General features: G+C 42.0%; 1 protein-coding gene across 17 annotated transcripts in view; it reads left to right on the forward strand.

Annotated features, from left to right (window-relative positions):
• ksr1a (kinase suppressor of ras 1a) overlaps positions 1–21,585 on the forward strand; it is a 184,594-nt gene that overhangs the window by 149,004 nt on the left and 14,005 nt on the right. For 12 of the 17 annotated variants that reach the window (XM_078224721.1, XM_078224724.1, XM_078224725.1 and 9 more), the window contains 10 exons: positions 2,040–2,199; positions 4,293–4,334; positions 4,586–4,643; positions 12,893–12,941; positions 13,197–13,591; positions 14,549–14,645; positions 15,323–15,456; positions 18,093–18,224; positions 18,468–18,603; positions 19,672–19,805. In XM_078224721.1, coding sequence (XP_078080847.1) covers positions 2,040–2,199; positions 4,293–4,334; positions 4,586–4,643; positions 12,893–12,941; positions 13,197–13,591; positions 14,549–14,645; positions 15,323–15,456; positions 18,093–18,224; positions 18,468–18,603; positions 19,672–19,805 — 1,337 coding nt within the window. The remainder of the gene's footprint in view (positions 1–2,039; positions 2,200–4,292; positions 4,335–4,585; positions 4,644–12,892; positions 12,942–13,196; positions 13,592–14,548; positions 14,646–15,322; positions 15,457–18,092; positions 18,225–18,467; positions 18,604–19,671; positions 19,806–21,585) is intronic. The other 5 variants (XM_078224723.1, XM_078224727.1, XM_078224722.1 and 2 more) reach the window with 1 other exon arrangement.

Below are 21,585 nucleotides of genomic sequence, written 5' to 3' on the forward strand. Positions count from 1 at the left end.
TAAATACTCCTTAAATATTATACGGGTCTTTGCTTTCACCACCCTTTCAGGCAGAATTCCAGACTCCCACCACTTTCTAAGGGAAAAGGTTTTTCCTCACAGCTCCTCTAAACATCCTGCCCCTTTATATCTATGTCCCCATGTCATTGATTCTTCCACCAAGGGGAAATGTTTTTTCTGGTCCACTCTATCTATATGCTTCATAATCTCAATTATGTCCCCCCTCAGTCTCCTCTGCTCCAAGGAAAACAACCCAACTCTATCCAATCTATCTTCATAACTAAAACTCTCCAGCCCCGGCAACATCCTGGTAAATTTTCTCCGCATCCTTTCCAGTGCTATCACATCCCTCCTATTATGTAGATTCCAGAATTGCACGCAATGCTCTAACTGTGGCCTAACCAATGTTTTATGCAGTTCCAGCATAATCTCCCTGTGCTTAAACTCCATGCCTCAGCTAATAAAGGCAAGTATACCATGTGCTGCCTTGACTACATAATCCGCCTGTCCTGTTGCAAGGGGTCGGTGCACATGTACACCAAAGTCCCTCTGATCCTCGGTGCTTCTCAGGGTCTTGCTGTTCATCATGTATTCTCTTGCCTTGTTTGTCCTGCCCAAGAGCATCACCTCACACTTATCTGGATTGAATTTCGTTGCCACTGACCAGCCTATCTATATCCTCCTGTAATAGTGAGGAGACTATCCTTCTCACTATTTACCATCCCACCATGATTTTCATATTATCCGCAAACTTACTGATCAACCCTCCAACATTCAAATCTAAATCATTTTTATAAACCACAAACAGCAAGGGCCCCAACACTGATCCCTGCAGGACCCCACTGGACACAGGCTTCCAGTCAGAAAAACACCCCTCGACCATCACCCTCTGCTTCCTGCAACTTGGCCAATTCTGGATCCTATTTACCAAATTTCCTTAGATCCCATGGGCTCTTGCCTTCGGCATCAGTGTCCCATGTGGGACCTTATCGAAAGCCTCGCCGAAGTCCAAGTAGAATACGTCAAATGCATTGGCCTCATTTACACACCTTGTCACCTGTTCGAAAACTTCAATCAAGTTGATCAGACATGACGTCCCCTTAACAAAACCATGCTGACTGTTCTTGATTAATCCCTATCTCTCCAAATGCGGATTAGTTCTCTCAGAATTGCTTCCAATAGTTTTCCCACCACTCAGGTTAGACTGACTGGCCTGTAGTTTCCTGGTTTATTCTCCTCCTCCCCCCTCCCCCCCCTCCCCCGCCTTCTTGAATAATGGTATCTTCAGTATTGCACTGAAAAATCAGTTTTGATTTTTCCCCAAATTTGAAAATGTGTGTGTGAAACTATGTTAATACAACATGTACAGCACCAGAAAAGACGAATGCTGTGCACACGGTTGTTCCAAAGCATCTCCTTTTTAAAAAGAAAATTATACCTTCAATTGCTTTGTTATCCATCCCCCTCTTGAATTTTCTGAAACTATCCGCTGACTCCTTGGACAGTTCCGCATGTTCATTGCACTCTCTGAAATACACAAATCTGACCTGTCTTTTCATGAGTTTGAATCTCTGCTTTCAGTTGAAGAACTTTTTAAAAAGAGAACAATGGCCGTATGAGACATGAAACTGTATTTTTTAAATTAAAGGGTTCTGCACTGAAACAATAGAGTAACATCTGCAATGGATCCATTGCAATGGAAATGCATTAAAAAGCAAATGTCTACCCACTTTTTGTGAGATGCAAGGTCCTATTATACTGAATAAGGAAGGACCTTAAATAAGTATTCGAGTACAAGCTGAGAATACCGAAATTAAATACATTTTTCTGAACATCTGTATAACTTAGCCTTGTTATCAGCATTGAATTGTGCACCGTTCACTGAAACTTTTAATGTGGCATATTTTGGAAGCTCTCAGCAAACACATTGAAATACAATTTGGATGTTGGATTGTGTTGCAAATCTCTGCTCATTTTGCGAATTAGTAAACTTGTGGTCAAATTTAAATTGTGATCAAATGTAAACTTTTTTTTCGTAGGATCATGCACCAGTTCCTTTGGATTCCAGTAGCAACCCTTCTTCAACAACTTCTTCAACTCCATCTTCCCCAGCACCTTTTCAGTCTTCCAATCCTCCAAGCGCTACCCCGCCTCCAAACCCTTCACCAAAAGGTCCCAGAGACAGGTTCAAATTTCCAGGTAAGTCCTTAAGGTATAACGATATGGCTCAAACTCTGAGCACAGGGTTTGATGACAGTGAAACCATCAGTGTTCACCATCATTACTGCAACTTCTGGCAACATGTGCCGTTAAATACGGAAAACGAACTCGAGTACACTTCCACAGCGTGCGTTATAGCAGCCGTCACAGACAACAATCAGCACAGGAATCAGTTATTTGATGTGAACACACTTTCTAAAAGAAAATTGAAAACCTAACATCTTATTGAATGAGGTGTAACTAAGATTTTAATTGTGTGTGGAACTACAGATGCCTCTCTGGCATCCCTGAAAAACTAATTTTAGATGTTTGGAGTGTCAATCCCTTCAGTCAGTGTTGTAATTCCACAGATTGTTAAATTCAAAATTACTTTTTAGAATGATTGATATTTAAGCTTCTACCTTAATCCCAATCTGTACTTTGCTGTGTGTAAAATGGTTAAAAATTGAAGGACAATCCATGCTTTTTACTTCCTGGTTTACTGTCTGTGGGAAATCTTTCATCTGATTGACTGTTCAGCCTTCTCATTGTCTTCATTGTTCCTGGATTCTGGAGCTCCAGAGTAATAATGACATTGTAATGGGGGAAAATCCACACCACACAGCTCATTAAGTCTTTGTTGGCGGCCTTCTGTAAGGCCAACAGCAAGGCCACTTCTTTGTTGCTGAATACACAATCCAGGCCATTACATTGGAAACTTTGAATTGGGCAGAATGGTTAAGCATTATTACTCTCCTTTCAAGAGAAGAGCTGCTTTAAAAGCAACATTTGTAGGACCTGGGGAGTTGGAACATTGCCACGACTTGTACTCAATCTTTAAATCTTATATATTATGTAAAATTCAAATGATGACTGCATATATTTCCAATGTTTAAAACTAGTTTTAATTTAGATTTTACAGTTCCTAGATTATTACATGCTTTTTTCTTAGTATATATAATATATATATATAAAACACCTCGTTACTTTTCCCCTTTCCCTTCCTTGGTCTATAACCAAGTTATTTTCTTTTGGCTGTGAAGCCAAAGTGATGCAGGCTCTTGAATCATCTCAAACCCATTATTGCCACCAACGAGTGCTTTTGCATGGAGGACCCAATTTTTTTCTCTCCTTTTCCATACTCTTAAGTTCTCCTTTCCCCAGCCCCGATTAAATACACATACAAAAGAAAGAGCACTCTTCCATCAAATAAGGTCATCAAAAGGTTGTACAGCTGAGAATTGATCAAACCTAAAGAACAAAGAAAACCACAGCACAGGAACAGGCCCCTCGGCCCTCCAAGCCTGTACCGATCATGCTACCTGACTGAATTAAAACCCCCTACCCTTCCAGGGACCATATCCCTCTATTCCCATCCTATTCATGTATTTGTCCAGACGCCCCTTAAAAGTCACTATCGTATCTGCTTCCACTACCTCCCCCGGCAGCGAGTTCCAGGCACCCACCACCCTCTGTGTAAAAAAAAACTTGCCTCGTACATCTAAAGAACAAAGAACTTCACATTGAAGTTAACAGGGACTCAAGTTGCAGCCTCCTGAATAGGAATGTTGATATAATTCAGGAATTGTTATTTCTATTCTTTTGTAACATTTTCTGACTTGGCACCTTACAAGATGAGGGAACGTTCTCTGGCAACAAGTTGTATGTTGAAAAGGAACACACAAATTTGCCCTCAGAAAATGTACTCTTATAGTTTAGCAGTTTTTAACTGAATAGCTCTTCTAAAACAAACAAAGTAGAGTTGGAAGTATCTCAGAATTTGAAGACATAATATGGAAAAAGATTAAATAAATATGATAAAATTGTGTTTCACCAAATGCTACCAAAATTGTATGGAAATAGTGGATTGATAGGAGGTACCAGTTGAGATTGTTGACAGCCATTCTCCATTGTTTCTCAGGTTGATCACACTGTTCTAAGTATGATAAGACAAAAAGTTATCTTTCTAGGGCTCTTCAGTAAGAAATGCATGATGAGTCCATTTAATAAGAAAGCTGAATGCTAGCTACTATCCTACAGTTTCTTAACTGATTTGTAATCTATTCTTCTGCCTGTGTGACCTTTTCCCCAAGCTGCGTACTACTTTCATCATAGACAACAGTTTATCTTCCCAGGTGAGTAACAAACCTAGTCTCTTCTACTAATGTCATTTTCCCCTTCACTTTTTTCTGTCTTTACACTTGCCTCTTGAGGGGGGAGAAAACCTCAACACGTTACTAACCTATATGAAGTAGTAATAACAGTGCACTGTTAGTATTTAGTTTAGTCATTTTCACTTTGTTATTTTAGTGGCTTAGTTAATATAGAACTCTACAATCAGATAAATATCCTATCTTACTGCTATTTTAAATTTTTTGTCATTTAGATGTTCCTAGTCCACCGTTGCCTATCACTTTACAGCCCGACAGCTCTGAAGATACTAAGTAAGGAGTTACATTTTCTTCTTTATTTCCTCAAAACAGTATGCAAAAGTTTTTTAAAAATTAGACAACAAAAGTCAATACATTGATAATTCAGCTATGATGTGGAGATGCCGGCGTTGGACTGTGGTAAACACAGTAAGGAGTCTAACAACATCAGGTTAAAGTCCAACAGGTTTATTTGGTAGCAAACACCACTAGCTTTCGGAGCGCTGCTCCTGACAACATTCAGTTGCTTACCTCTAACAAATGATGGTTGCAGATTAGCAGAGGCTTGGGAATTGGTTTTATTCTGTCCAGCTTCCCCACCAGTGAATGTTTGATTGTGATATGGAGAGCAGAAAGTAGCTTTATTAAAAAATAGCTTTATTGAAAAAACATCTAGTTTAAATGTTTGCTATTGAATTGTATTCATTATTTTTGAAATAAAAGTGCATATTAATTTTGTTCAAAGCAAATTCAGTCCCAGTGCAATTTACTTTTCTTTTGTCTTTATCTTTATGCTCCTCTACCCCTCCAATATTGTCACCCTGTTATAAGGGAGGTACAACACACAAAAGTCAATGTCACTTCTTTGTAATACGTGATTTGCCTAATGCCTTTCTCCAATGCTAATCTTGATCCAGTGGAATACATTGGTTAGACATCATTGCAGAGTTCAGCATTGTTGATGTTGATAGTGAGCTGGAAATTAAATTAAATCAAAATTTACTGTCAGTTTGAGATGGGATTTGCAATCGGGTTGCTTGTGTGTGATCAATGCCATTGTTTGGAGAAGTGCCTTTGTGCACTGCGACTTGCCATAGTCATGTGTCTGATGTCATCCTTTGTGTATAAAGGCTTGAGAGCAGAAGCCATTTTAATCCACCACTTGGAACAAGATGTCAGGAGTGTGCAGCTGAAACTGAGTGGATTTTGATAGCTGTAAGAGATCCCACCACTACAAGAAACCAAGAATAATTAAAACTTTGCACAGGGCATTGATTGCTGGATGAGTCAGTACGTCTTTGAACATTCTACTACCTGCTCCAATGGAGATGAGGAGGGATTTGAGAATGAATCAGAAATTTTTTCCAGTCTCAATGGCGGAGCTATGAAATTGCCATAGAGTTAAACAAGAAATACGAACGAACAAATAAAAGCTGCGACTCTTTATCAGTTCTGGGAAAAAATGCTTCAAGTTGTATTGTTCCCTAGAACTCACTGAAAGCCCAAAGATGTGCGGGTTAGGTTGATTGGCCATGCTAAATTGACCTTAGTTTCGGGGGGATTAGCAGGGTAAAGATGTGGAGTTACGGGGATAGGGTTGGATTGTTGTCGGCGCTGGCTCGATGGGTCGAATAGCCTCCTTCTGTAGTGTAGAGATTCTATGAAGAGCAGAAAAGCCAGTCTTGTGAAATTTTGGAGACCTTGTAAACCCACTTTGAACCCTTTCCTACTGTTATTTATGAAGGCTGCATGTTCAATACCAGAGGTCTGGAATAGGGGGTGAATATTGGTCTACATGTGACTGCATTAAGGCATCTAGCTGAATCCTATGAGTTTGAACAACTGAAGGGTAATCTGATCTGCGATGGGTTGTCTTAGGACCAAAAGATCCCACCATGAGAGCACATCTGCTGACCAAAGAGAACCTTACTCTCAAGATAGTTATTGACGTGCAGAAACTCTGACATTGTCAATCATCAGCTGGAAAGTATTGATGGGAGAGCAGAAGAGACTTTGCAGTAAGCTGAGAGGCAGTACAGACCTTACAAGTGCAAGGCAACAGGGAAAGGAAGAAATATTTACGAAAGGACTAGCAAAAAGATCAAGACCAGGGTCCAGACTGTAAATATTAGGAAAGACACCATGTGGAAGCAAAGGAAACATGCCCAGTATGGGGAAAGCAGTGCTGTAATTGCAGGAAGCTGAATCACTTTGCACACAGGAATTTTGCTGGAAAGAAGAAAAGCACGTCTGTACAGATGGTTGCTGGAGAGGGTCAGACGATGATCCAGATGAATCATTGTACACCATGGAACAGTTGACCTGATCAAGTCTCAAGAAAAAGATACTTTTGTGACTGCTGGAATGATGACTACAGGCACTTAGAGACGCAAGGACTGATTAGGGACAGTCAGCTTTGTGAGTGGAAAATCATGTCTCACAAATTTGATTGAGTTTTTTGAAGGGGTAACCAAGAAGGTAGATGAGGGCAGTGCTGTTGATGTTGTCTACATGGACTTTAGCAAGGCCTTTGACAAGGTACCGCATGGTAGGATGTTTGCATTAGGTTAAATCTCACGGGATCCAGGGTGTATCTAAATGGTTACAAAAGTGGCTTGGTGGTTGTAGAGGATTGTTTTTCAAACTGGAGGCCTGTGACCAGCGGTGTGCCTCAGGGATCAGTGCTGGGCCCACTGTTACTTGTCATTTATATCAATGATTTGGATGAGAATATAGGAGGCATGGTTAGTAAGTTTGCAGATGACACCAAGATTGGTGGCATAGTGGACAGTGAAAAAAGTTATCTTCGATTGCAACGAGATCTTGATCAATTGGTCAATTGACAGTGGGCTGACGAATGGCAAATGGAGCTTAACTTAGACAAATGCGAGGTGATGCATTTTGGTAGATTGAACCAGGGCAGGACTTACTCAGTTAATGGTAGATCGTTGGGGAGAGTTACAGAATAAAGGGATCTCGGGGTACATGTTCATAGCTCCTTGAAAGTGGAATCACAGATAGACAGAGTGGTGAAGAAGGCATTTGGCATGCTTGGTTTCATCGGTCAGAACATTGAATACAGAAATTGGGATGTCTTGTTGAAGTTGTACAAGACATTGGTAAGGCCACACTTGGAATACTGTGTGGAGTTCTGGTCACCCTATTATAGAAAGGATATTATTAAACTGGAGCCAGTGTAGAAAAGATTTACTAGGATGCACCGGGACTTGATGGTTTGGGTTATAAGGAGAGGCTGGATAGACTGGGACTTTTTTCTCTGGAGCATGGGAGGCTTAGGGGTGATTTTATAGAGGTCTATAAAATAATGAGGGGCACAGGTCAGCTAGATAGTCAATATCTTTTCCCAAAAGTAGGGGAGTCTAAAACTAGAGGGCATAGATTTAAGGTGAGAGGGGAGAGATACAGAAGTGTCCAGAGGGGCAATTTTTTCACACACAGGGTGGTGAGTATCTGGAACAAGCTGCCAGAGGTAGTAGTAGAGGCGGGTACAATGTTGTCTTTTAAAAAGCATTTAGATAGTTACATGGGTAAGATGGGTATAGAGGGATATGGGCCAATTGCAGGTAATTGGGATTAGTTTAGGGGTTTTAAAAAAATGGCGGCATGGACAAGTTGGGCCGAAGGGCCGGTTTCCATGCTGTAAACCTCTATGACTATTTTAGAGTCATAGAGCAATACAGCACGGAAACAGGCCTTACGATCCAAGGGGAGCATCAAGTTAATATGAATTGTCAGGTAGACACAGGTGCCACATGTAAGATCATGAGCTTTGCAGACCTGTGCGAAGGTGCTGACCCGAAAATGAAGCATCAAAAGTAATGTTGAGGCTTTATAATGGAACAATGCTCATTCCAAATTAAGCTGGGAGATCAATGCAATGGAAAGAAAGAAGATTTGCCATTCCAGACACTAAGCAAAATCCAGTTGTCTCAGCTGAGACGAGTTAAAGTTTGGATTGGCAACCCTCCAGGTACCAGAAGAGGTTTGCAGTGTTTTGCATGGCACAAAGTCATTGAAAGTGTTTTCACAATCTCGCTTCCTGGTGAATAGTTGATGAAGTGCGAGACCAACAGGCATCTCCCAAGGAGAGTTCCAGCTGCTCTTAAGTCCGGCCTGAAAGACACGATTGAGGAACCTGGGAGTAATCAAAAAAGCGATAACTCCCACTGACTGGATTAACAGCATGGTCGCAATGAAAAAACCCTGGAGTGGAGTGTGCATGAGATCTTGCTACCCGATGCCATTCAGTGAAGAAATATTGCCACAACTTGCCAAGGCAGAGGTCATTCCATTCTTCACATCTAGGGGAGTAGACTGGCACATGAGGTTGGATGAAAGCAACAGTTTCCTGATTAAATTCTGGATGTGATTTGGGTGATACAGATTGTTGCGTATGCTGTTTGCTACTTCTACTGCTCTAGACAGTATCCGCACCGACAGTGTGAAATAATCAGCGACACTCTGGAGTGGAAGCAATTGTGGATGATCTGCTAGTCAATAGAAATGGAAATGCGATAGAAGAAACAATCGCAAACCATGACCGAATCTGGTGAGATTGCTAAAGGTAGCTTGTCAGGTGAACATGAAGCTGAAAAGAAGAGACTGCATCTGAAGGTGACTGAAGTCAAGTACATAGATCACGTACTGCGGGTGAAAGGAGTTTGCCTTGATCTTGATAAGCTCGAAGCAGTAGCAGAGATGTAGCAACCAACAGATGTAAAAGTGGTGCAGCGATTTGCTGGATTTGTGAACTGCCTAGCAGAGTTCTTACCCAATTTGTCTCCAGTGTGAATCCCTACACAGGCTTACTACAAATGATGTTCCGTGGTATTGGGGCACAGAAAAAGAGGCAGCTTTCATTTACATCAAACAACAAGTGCTGATGATGCCAGGGCTGAGGTACAATGATGTCAACGATGAAGTCAATCTGCGTTGTAATGCCAACAAGACAGGACTTTAAGCAGCCCTCATGCAGCAAGGACAACCAGTTGCATTTGCATCCAGAGTGTCAACAGCATCTGAACCATGCTATACACAGATTAGTGCCTGGATATTGTTTTTGCGTATGAGCATTTTAATCAGTACCTGTTTGGGAGAGAGAACATAATGGAGGAGTCTGACCACAAGCCACTTGAAAGCATCTTTCTCAAACTGCATCTACCTGCTCCAAAGCAGATGTTAAAAAGGATGTTACTTCATTTGCAGAGACATTACTTGGACGTGAAGTTCAAGCAGGAGAATCAGATGTACATCACTGACCTGCTGTCAGGAGCTACACTCCCTTTGAAGAAAGTTGGTGATGCTAATACAGTGTGTGAAATCTTCCAGATCTAATGAGAAGCAACAGCCTGGATTGATCTGGAAGTCATCAGTCCAGTAGAGACATTGAATCTGACAGACAAGCATGTTGCTCAGATCAAGCAAACTACATAACAAGATGCAACTTTCCATCTGTTACAGGAGGTAGTGATGAAAGGATGGCCTGAAACCATATGAAGAACCTATCTGTTGTTATATGAGATTATTGGGAAAACAGAGATTAAGTGATTGCCCAATAAGGCATCTTGGACAAAGGAGCTAAAGTCGTTATTGCCAAAGAGATGAAAAAAGAAATGTTGAAGCATATCTACACGTCATCAAAGAGTTGGGTCTAATCTGAGGAAGGCAAGAGAAGTGCTCCACTACTCGTAAGCAATGAGATCAAGGACCATATCAGCCAGCAGAGTGTTTGTAATGAACAGTAGAACCCCTACAGTGCACAAGGAGGCCACTCAGCCAAGCGAGTTGGCACTGACTCTCCAAAAACTCATCATATCCTGGCCCACCCTTCTGTTCTATCCCTGTAACCCCGCACATTTACCATAGCTAATCTACACATCTTTGGACACTAAGGGGAAATTTAGCATGGCCAATCCACTTAACCTGCATATCTTTAGTCTGTGGGAGGAAACCGGAGCAGTCGGAGGAAACCCAGGCAGACATGGGGGGAGCGTGCAAACTCCGCACAGACAGCCACCTGAGGCCGAAATCGTACCCAGATCCTTGGCGCTGTGAGGCAACAGTGCCAACAATTCTGCCACCGTGTCTCTCTCTATCATCAGGTTAAGCAAGCTGAAGAGCTTCTTGTGACTCATGACATCCCAGACAAACCATGGGTGAAGCTTGGAGTAAACCTCATCACTCTCTTTGGAACTTATCTCATCACAATCAACTACAACTCCTACTACTGGGAGTTAGACAAGTTGACGTCAACGATCATCAATGAGATTGTAGAATGCCTGAAAGCACACTACAGTCATTGGCACTCCTGACATTATGATGAGTGACAATGGCCCTCCATTCATAGTGAGAAATTCAGAGACTTTGTAACTGATTGGGAAATTGAGCACCACACATCATCTCTACACTGTCCCCAGTTAAATGGAAAGGCTGAGACATCAGTGGAAATTGCCAAAGAGATCTTCAAAAAATTGACTAGGTCCAGCACAGATGTGCATGAGGCAATCCTAGTTTCATAGAATCATAGAATCCTACAGTGCAGAAGGAGGCCATTCAGCCCATCGAGTCTGCACTGACCACAATCCCACCCAGGCTCTATCCCCGTAACCCCATGCATTTATCCTAGCTAGTCCCCCTGACCCGAAGGGGCAATTTAGCATGGCAATCCACCTAACCCGCATATCTCTGGACTGTGGGAGGAAACCCACACAGACACTGGGAGAATGTGCAAACTCCACATAGACAGTGACCCATGCTGGGAAACGAACCCAGGTCCCTGGAGTTGTGAGGCAGCAGTGCTAACCACTGTGCCACCCTTTGGAGAGAAACACCAACAGAAGGCATGGAAAGTATCCCAGTTCAATGACTAATATCATAACGCACACGAGCTGCTCTTCCAATGGGTTGAAAAATGCTAAAGTGAGAATTAGTCGCAGGAGTGTGTGACAAAATCATAAAAGCCACATTTCACTTTGATAAAACTGCTAAGTCATTGCCAGAGTTGGAGAGCTGGTCAGAGTGCAGACATTCAATGCTTGCAAGTCAGCCCACTTGGCAACTTGGGACCCTGTGTGGAGAAGTTGTGACCTTGACTGTACACAGTGAAAATGAACAACTAGGTATGTTGCCGTAACTGAAGACGTACAAGTACAACGGGAGAGACTGCCCCTTTACAACAGGACAGCTGATGAGGAAGATGTGATTTCACCAACTGCACAAGGAACTGAACGACCTTCAGTCTCCGAGGTCAACCATTCCAACATGGGCAACGGATCAGCGCCAATTACCACAGCACCAACACTCTCCACGACAATAATTCCACAGAAAGGCAACGTCACTCCTGGAACAAGCGAACACCAGATGAATAGCCACACATGTACAATTAGAAAACCGGAGTGCTGTAAGGATCGTGTGTACAGTGCACGTTTAGGGATAGATGAAAGTGGGACAAACTCGAATGAACAAATCATTTTCTGTACATACGTGATTTATCCTTGTAGACACTGCGTGACTTGCAACTGCTAATAGTGCATGCAAGTAGTTTTCTCTTTTAAAATTTATTTATTTATCTGTGTCACAAGTAGGCTTACATTAACACTGCAATGATGTTACAGTGAAATTCCCATAGTCGCCACACTCCTGCGCCTTTTCGGGTACACTGAGGGAGAATTTAGCATGGCCAATGCACCTAACCAGCACACCTTTCAGACTGTGGGAGGAAACCGGAGCACCCGGAGGAAACCCACGCGGACACTGGGAGAACGTGCAGACTCAGCATAGACAGTGACCCAAGCCAGGAATCAAACCCGGGTCCCTGGCGCAGTGAGGCAGCAGTGCTAACCACTGTGCCACTGTGCTGTCCTTTTGATGGAAAGGGGGATATTTGGAGAAATGCCTTTGTGCACTGTCGCTTGTCACCATAATCATGTGACCTCGTGTCATCCTTTGTGTATAAAGGCTTGACAGCAGACGCCATTTTATCCACTGCTTGGAACAGACGGAGTATTGATTTTCAGCTTTGACTGAGAGGTTTCATTGCTCTGCTTATATTTTAAGGCTCACAGTAGGTTTTCCATCTTTGATGTAGAGAATCCTGCACCGAGCCACAATAAAGTTTACCTATAATCGATGAGACATTATACCATTCCACAATGCTGCCTGTGACATGGATATTTACAGTCTTGGCTCAAAAATTTAGGAAATTTGGAATTGTATATATGTGTTTATTACTATTTAAAGCATGCACTAATTTCTGTGTTGCACAATTGAATAATGTTTCTAGATAAACAATATGAAGAACGATAGTCAAAGTTAATGCGAAGAGCATTGGATTTAAATGCAAAAATAGTTTTTTCTCTCTGTAATGTAGTGGCTCTTCAGTTTCAGGTATCTGCTCAAAGTTAGATTTTTGGTTCTGCTTGCCTGCTTCTCTCATTCAGATTTGAATAGAATTAGAATTTCACCCCTATATTGCTAAGTTTTTATTAGGTGTGCAAGTATAGATGATATTCTTTGTTTTGCAGTACTGTAGAGGAAACTGAACCTGAAGCAGCTGATGAAATAGATGCAGAGGTATGTTGGCAAGAAATAACCAGGGCAAAGTATTGCTGTATATTGCTGTGATGACACGTAAAGCTTGTTTTTAATGTACTTTGTGATCAGTTCACATCTGCAATTAGTGGAAATCTTGGAGTAGATTATCTGCTAGCTTTTCACAATCCTAGGAGCACCAGAGGGGGAGGGAGGGAGTGAGAATGTTTAACAAATTAATTATGTCAGATATGTTTTGACTTGTCTTTAAGTTGCCCCTTTTATAATTCCTTTCAGAGTGAAGATCAAGTACTTGACGATGAGGAGACTAATAAGTCAGAATCAGAATGTGAGACTGATGAGGTGGATGACTTGCCAAATACCACGTCCCACTGCAGAGGGCTGATGTCTCGCAAACCCAGCCAGACAAGTGTCTTTCTGCAGGAATGGGACATCCCGTTCCACGAATTGGAAGTTGGAGAGCTGATTGGCAAAGGGCGATGGGGCAAAGTTCACAAGGGACGCTGGCATGGGGAAGTGGCAATAAGGTTGCTCGAGATTGACGGGAATAATCAGGATCATTTGAAATTGTTCAAAAAAGAAGTGATGACTTACCGTCAAACCAGGCATGAAAATGTGGTACTTTTCATGGGAGCCTGTATGCATCCTCCACATTTAGCCATTATTACAAGGTAAATAAATGGGAATGGTTTCTATATATTTTGTATTGTAATCTTGTGATGTTCATCAGCATGTAAGATTTCAGATGCTGTGTTGAATTTTATTTTGTGCAAAATGGTATTTATTTTCTAATTATTTCTTCCTAAAATTAGCCACTGGTTGAACAGGGCAAAAATAGATGGTAGTCTTGTGTGGGGTATGTTGGGGCAGTGTGCTTGCATTGCCACTGATCCTAAATGGTGCTGCTTCACGTTAATGGAAAATTCTCTCTTCCAAATGATGAGTATTCTTGCTGAGGAGAGGACAATCTCTATTTCTGTATAGAGTGATGTTTTGAGATATCCTGCCAGTGGCTCACAAAGAGGCATTACAAGAGGCTTGAGGAGAATTGTGTAATTGCATGGGGTGGCACAGTGGTTAGCACTGCTGTCTCACAGCGCCAGGGACCCGGGTTCGATTCCTGGCTTGGGTCACTGTCTGTGCGGTGCTTGCACATTCTCCCCGTGTCTGTGTCGGTTTCCTCCGGGTGCTCCAGTTTCTTCCTTCCTAAGGAGGGTTAGGTTGATTGGCCATGCTAAATTGCCCCTTAGTGTCAGGAGAATTAGGAGGGTAAATATATGGGGTTACGAGGATAAGATCAGGTAGGATTCTTGTCGGTGCAGGCTCGATGGGCCAGTTGGGTTCCTTCTGCCTATTTGATTCTATTCTATGATTTTATGCCTCTCTGCCTTAGTGCATGATGGAACTGACCGTTTAATATGTTTAACCCACCTTCTTTTGATTGATCGATTCAAAAAGTCTAAAATTAATTGGGAAAATCAGAATATTCGCTAATCACACCCGCTTCCAGTTAAGAACCTTCATCTTAGTTTTAGTTTGCTTTCCCAAAAAGCCTAGTTCTTAATTTTGAGTGTTGCATGATATTTTTAGGTTCGGTGTATAACCAAATATGTTTTTTTATGCTTTAGTTTCTGTAAAGGACGAACACTCTTTTCATTTGTGAGAGACTCCAAAATCACACTGGATATTAACAAGATGAGGCAAGTTGCACAGGAAATAATAAAAGTAAGTCTAAGTAGCCAATCTATAATGAACTTCACCAAACAACTAGGATTGCAATCCTAATAAAAGAGTAGGCATTAGTGCTATTCTAGAACAGTGTCGTAATTGTACCACATATTTGTAACTTTTTGAACAGGACATACCTGAATCTCATCATGGAATGGTTAGATGACTGATCACAATGGTGTGTGTTACACACAATGATTTCATTCTCTCTTTGGGGTCTGCATTCATTCACCAAACATCACTGACCCTCGCTACACAATTGTTTTTTTCCTTCCCTATTGTACATTTCCTGCAAATGACTTCCAATTTGTTAACAGCGGTTGTACTTATACTCTCTCTCGTAATGCTTTAAAGCAAGAAGTGTTTTTCCATCCAAGAAGCAGCTTTAAATTCTTCAGAATGTTTTTATAGTTTTTATGTTACACAAGTTTCCAGCTGACTGCCATTTTAGTCCTCTCTCGTTACTGTACACTTGACTAAACTCTAGCATCTCCTCTACTCCTTATGCCTAGAGGCTAGCCAGACAGAGATCCGAGCATCAGTTATACCTTTCACAAACACCATCAGAAATTTATACTCTTTTGAGGTCTTTGTATTTATAGCATCTATACAGTTAATTCCTTCCCTTTTTAATCTAATTCCCCACTGTACAACTGCAAATTATTTTATTCTAGGGGATGGGGTACCTTCATGCAAGAGGTATTGTGCACAAGGATTTGAAATCAAAGAATATCTTCTATGACAATGGAAAAGTTGTTATCACAGACTTTGGGCTGTTTGGTATATCTGGTGTGGTACAAGAGGACAGGTGAGACAATGCCTTATTTGGACAATCAATGTGCAGAGGACTTTGCTTATCTTCTTGAAATTTTTGTCTCTTAATTTTTTTTCCCTCTTCCCTCCTTCATGCGAGAGTATACTTCCACACGTTGGTATCTCACCTACATGCTAATGTTCACGTGTGTACTAATATTTGTTCATGTGAGAGCCTCAGTAATAAATGTGAGCGGCTGCTCTTACGGGATGGGCAACATGGAGATTGATCCTCACCTTGATTCCTACATGCATGTCTTCCCAATGGGGGCCGGGCCGCTGGATAGTGATTTGGGAGCATCAGCTTTGGACGATTTCCCAAATGGGATTTTGCAACAATTATGGGTCCCATATCATGGATTCTCCTAACCACAGATGAGGCTGGAGATGTTTGGTTGGGCCACAAAGGATAAAATTGCCAAAACATCGGGGAACTATATGTCAAAGGTTAAACAGCAGCCTTCTCAAATGGTCCAATTAATATTTTGAAACAAGCCGTCTTTTTCCCCAGCGTTGATGGTTAAGAATCTTAAATGCAAGTTCAGATGGAATGCTGGAATGTGTTAGTTAGTGGAAAAAAGCAGCCAGTGTTTCCTTGATTCGACATAATTTAGCTCCTAAATTTTAATGTAAACATTTCCTTTCCAATGTGCTTTGGGCGGCATGGTGGCACAGTGGTTAGCACTGCTGCCTCACAGCGCCAGGCACCCGGGTTCAATTCCGGCCTCGGGTAACTGCGGAGTTTGCACATTCTCCCTGTGTGGGTGTCCTCCGGGTGCTCCAGTTTCCTCCCACAGTCCAAAGATGTGTGGGTTAGGTTAATTGGCCATGCTAAATTGACCCTTGTGTCAGGGGATTAGCAGGGTAAATATGTGGGGCTACGGGGATAGGGACTGGGTGGGATTGTGGTCGGTGCAGACTCGAATGGGTGGAATGACACCCTTCTGCACTGTAGGGATTCTATTCTGAGAAAATAGAAGTTATTTTAATTGGCAGGGTTTTTTCAGGCCAACTGAAACATTGACCATAATTTTAGGATGACTATGAATCACAGCCATGTGCTGGGCAAAGGGTAGTTTTGCTTCTTGTGACTAAGAGGACAAAAATCTTGTCCTGAAGGACTGCAGTAATATTCTGATTTGCCAGATTATTGCTGAAATCCTATCCCACACTTTTTCTGAACATGGATCCACATGTTTACAGTGAAACAAGGTCCTGACTTGGAACTAAATCACCATTCCTTTATTATGGTTGGGTCAGAAACCTGGAACTCCCTCAAAAAGCACTGTGGGTGTACCTGTACTACATGGACTGCAACAGTTCAAGGTGACAGCTCACCACCATCTTCTCGAGGGCAGTTAGGGATAGGCAATGAATGTTGGCCTTGCCAGCTATGCTCAGATCCCAGCAGTGAATTTTTAAAATCATTGCTTGTAATTTTCTTGCCACAGGCGGCAGATTTATTTATCTAACAATTTTTTGTTTTGCTATGATGTTGGATTTACTTTAAGACATTTCTTTGATTTTTTTTGTGCATTAAAAATAGTGGGGGCGATTCTCCCAAATAATTCTAAGTGCCGAATTTGCGTAAAAACTGGAGTAACTCCCGCTGGGTTTTTTTAGTGGGATTTTGAAAATGAATCTCCCACACTCTGAGCTCTACGGAATGCTTCAGGGAGATTCATACTGAAAATCAGGGGGCGGTGTCTATTCCCACTGGAGAGGTCGGCAACATAGCGCTGAGTGGGCCACTGCGCATGCACTGATTTGTCAGCGCTAAAGTGGCAGTGGGACCCCCCACCCCACCGATCAGCCCCTCCTCCCCATAGGCCCTGCCCTCCAATAGGCCCCACCCCTCGTGTTGCCTAATGCCCAGTGGGCAGTGCCAAGATGCCCCTTGGACAGTGCCTAGGGGACCCCCTCCTTACCCTGACCTCCTTGGAGGGGCCTCAATGGCCTCTGCTCACTCCAGCAAGTTTAGGCCACCTGTTCCCTGTTGGTGGGGAGCAGTTGTTAAACTCACTGGAGTGAACCACTCCTGGCAGGGATGGGAGATTTCCAGCGCGGAGTTGATGACTTCAAAAATCTTGGAGCCAGAGACGTGCAGAGGCCGTGGCGCATAGTGGGGAGCCTGCTAAACGTCCTCTGCTGATGGCTCCTGGCCCGTTGCGAGTGGCAGGGAAAATCACCCCCAACATGTGACATTGTATTGAACCTTACCAAAATCCTCCCGCGTTTTACACTGATTTTAGATGGATTGGTGATGAAAGAACTATAGTTGAGTTTTGCATCACTGGCCTGACCATCTCATGCATTGTAAGTTTTGCAGAGGTCTTTCCCATAATATTCAGCAGCTGAAAAATCTTTGTTTGAATTTTGAGTATGGATGGGATGAGGGTTGGCTGTGATGATTCATGTCAGCAAATATCTCCAAGTTTGTACTTATTAATGGACACTTGAAAAAGATGTCACGGGTTTGACAGTGTACATTGTATCCCATCATGAATTGGTATTTTCAAAGGAAGGGGGAGTTGTTAATATCTTGTACGTTTTCTTATTTGAAGTTACTAGGATATTCAAAGCTGGTAATTTTAAAAGTGGGCTTCTGATTTTCTTGTGAAATCATGACAGGAGAGAGAATGAGCTGAAGCTTCCGAATGGGTGGTTGTGCTATGTAGCACCTGAAATAGTCCAAGAAATGTATTCGGGCAAGGATGAAGACAAGCTTCCGTTTTCAAAGGCAGGAGATGTATATGCATTTGGGTAAGATCTATTATGTCTGTATATTGTAGCTAATATTTCTTAGAAAATTAACGATTGTGATTCTAAGAAGTGTAATTGTTTTTTCTGTGGAAAAAGTTAATTTCTTGCAGTATCCCTCATGGGATACATTCTAAGTAAGCCAGTTAATTGAGCACTGGCAAAGTATGAGATTTTTTTAAAAACCTCTGCAGCTTTTCCATAATACACATTGTTGATATTCAGTTAATTTTCTAATTCTTGCAGGACTATTTGGTATGAGCTTCAAGCAAGGGAATGGCCGTTTAAGAACCAACCAGTAGAGGCAATAATCTGGCAAGTTGGCAGTGGGGAAGGAGTTCAAAATCTATTAGCTCAAATTTCCTTGGGCAAGGAAGTGACGGTGAGTAAGAGCTATCGCAGAGCAGCTGTTGTTCAAGTGTTACTTTGAGTCAGGACAGCAGAATCTCTGCCTTTTGGTTTTGTGACAAAATTGAAAGCATTTTAAAGTTGAAGAGACTTGAGCCTGAGGGCGGCACGGTGGCACAATAGTTAGCACTGCTGCCTCACAGCGCCAGGGATCCGGGTTCGATTCCCGGCTTGGGTCACTGTCTGTGTGGAGTTTGCATGCACGCTGTCCCCGTGTCTACGTGGGTTTCCTCCACATGCTCTGGTTTTCTCCCACAGTCCAAAAGACGTGCTGTTTAGGTGATTGACCCGAACAGGCTCCAGACTGTGGCGACTAGGGAAATTTCACAGTAACTTCATTGTAGCATTAATGTAAGCCTTACTTGTGACTAATAAATAAACTTTTAACTTTAACTTTTCCTGTTCACGTAACTCCTTTCATTTGAACAAAGAAGTTTAAGGGGAGTTTGGATATATGTATTTGAACACCTATGTTTTATGTGCACACTTTTTGGGAAAGCTAAATTTGACGCCATGTCTTCTTTTCCATGTTTTCAATGATGGTTAAACTTCCCCCAGTGGCTTCACAGGTAATTCATTAACCCTGGATCCAAAGTTCAATCCCTACACTGTGCAGTTAGCTGGTCTCCCAGTGGATGTACTAAAATTAGCCTCAGTGTTGCACATACAACCTTCAAACTATCATTAATCTATTATAAATAAAAAAAACTGATGTCAACTCTAGGTCAGAACTAAATGAGATTACAGATGAAAAGCAGTGAACAAGGGGAAGTGGGAGGGAAATAAAAACACACACAATGGAAAGTAAGGTAGTTAAAAGGCTGACGTGATATAGGAAATGTTTTGTGATGCAGACCATGTGAATAACTACGGTAATATGAGTCAAATCAGAATTTAACTAGTAAAAAATGGAAGTTGAACAAAGCTCATTGCACCAAGAGTGGTTTCCATTTCAAGGACTGACCCAGATTTACTGATCTACATCTCATAACAAGGAAGGGACTGAAATACTGACTGACCACTTGTTCTGCTTGCCTTATAGGAAATTCTGTCTGCGTGTTGGTCTTATGATCAAAATGAAAGGCCAACTTTTACGCAGCTGATGGACATGCTTGAAAAACTGCCAAAACTCAACAGACGTCTTTCTCATCCTGGTCACTTCTGGAAATCTGCAGAGTTAGTATCTCATAATTTTGTTTTGTGCCTTGCCTTGTAGTGATTCAATCTGCTTGGGTTCCATTCAGTTTTCTTCCAGTCCAACTTGACTGTTAATTGTAACCTGTGTTTAAAAGAGAACATGCTGGGAATGCTCAGCAGGTCTGGCAGCATCTGTGGAGAGAGAAGCAAAGAGGTCAAGTTTCAGGCCTGTGACTGAACAGAGCAAAGTTAGAAAGGCAATAGGTTTTTGAGCAAGGGAAAGGTGAGAAGGGAAAAATAGCATGAGGGGAATGCCTGTGCTTGGGTGGGGGGCAGGAGAAATTCATAGTGCAAGACCAAAAAGAGGGGTAATTGTTCAAGTAAAATAGTAAAAGATGTATCTAGCAGAGATGTGAATCACAAGGTAATGGAAAACAGCCAGTTGGAAGCAAAGAAAAGGAACAGGAAGAAGCAAGAGAGGAAGAAAAAGCAGAAACTAAAGTGAAACAAAATGGCAGGATTAGTTTCAGTATAAAATTGTTGATTTCATCGTTGAGTCCAAAAAGCTATAAAATGCCCAGTTGAATATTGTGCTGCTGTTTCTCCAGCTTATATTGAACTCCATTGGGACACGGCAAGGATAGAAAAGTCATAGTGGGAATGAGGTGGGAATTAAAATGACAAGTGACTGGAAGCTTGGTGTCACTGAAGTCTTCGGGCCTGCTCGTGAGGTTTAAATTCCAATTTAAATAAATTATACAGCTTTGCACCAATTCCTGGCGTGGAGCTGACAGCGCTGGAAATACTCGGAGGCCGGGGAGCCCACTAAACGGCCTCTGCTTGAGTCTCCCAGTCCGCTGCGCTGCTGAAACAACTCAGCGGGCTGGGAGAATCGCCCCCCCCCCCCCACAGAATTCTCCCAGTTTTTATGCCTTCCGGCCATTCTCCCAGTTTCTCTGCCTCCCTTGCATCTGTTCAGTCTATGCAACCTTTTTAGACTAGCACTTCCAATAGGGCTTTCTTTCTCTCCCAACCAAAAATTCACCACAACAGCGGTTTTCAGTGACCTCAACTGTGTCTATTCTTTTTCACCCTTTCCCCTCCGTCCCAGAAACATGATAGGGGTCCCTTTTTCTTTGCCTTCTACCCACCGATCTCTGGATTCAATGGATCAAGCTCTGCCAGTGTGATGCCACCAACAAACACCATCTTCCCCTCCCCTCTTAGCATTCTGTAAGGCCATCTTGTCTAGTTTTTCAGTCCTTGTGCTTCTGGTGTTTAATTAGATTCCTTTGGGTCGCAAGTGAGCATTTCAATTGCAGAGCTTTAACTTATTCTGTAACTTTGCTTTTATACGTGGATTTATGAAAAAATCCATGTGCTTTATTATAGCAATTTAATATTCTAATTACTTTAATTGTTTAGAATTTTCTGCCTGAGTTGAGCACAGTCATAAGCTTAAAAATGAGTAGACAGGAATGGCATGGCACTTGGCCTCTATCAACCCTGCTCTGCGTACAATTAGTGGGCAATCTGAGTGAGGGGCTCAGAGTGACGCACTTTTAAAACTTTTCTTTCTATGAGATCATATAGCCCATGACATTCCCTGACAGTCCAGCAGTGATTGATAATTGTTCAAAATTAAAGTTGAGAGCTTATGTTCTGGCATGTAAAGTTTTGCAAAAGTTTATTGTTTCCTTCTCAAGCTAATAGTTGCTATGATTAGAGAAATATATATCAAACTCTGATAAATATACATACAACCATAAAAAAATCACCAAGATGGAACTTATTTTGGGCATGAGCACATGCCATACAT

Source organism: Mustelus asterias, chromosome 12 (genome assembly GCF_964213995.1).
Source record: "Mustelus asterias chromosome 12, sMusAst1.hap1.1, whole genome shotgun sequence".
NCBI classification, from domain to species: domain Eukaryota; kingdom Metazoa; phylum Chordata; class Chondrichthyes; order Carcharhiniformes; family Triakidae; genus Mustelus; species Mustelus asterias.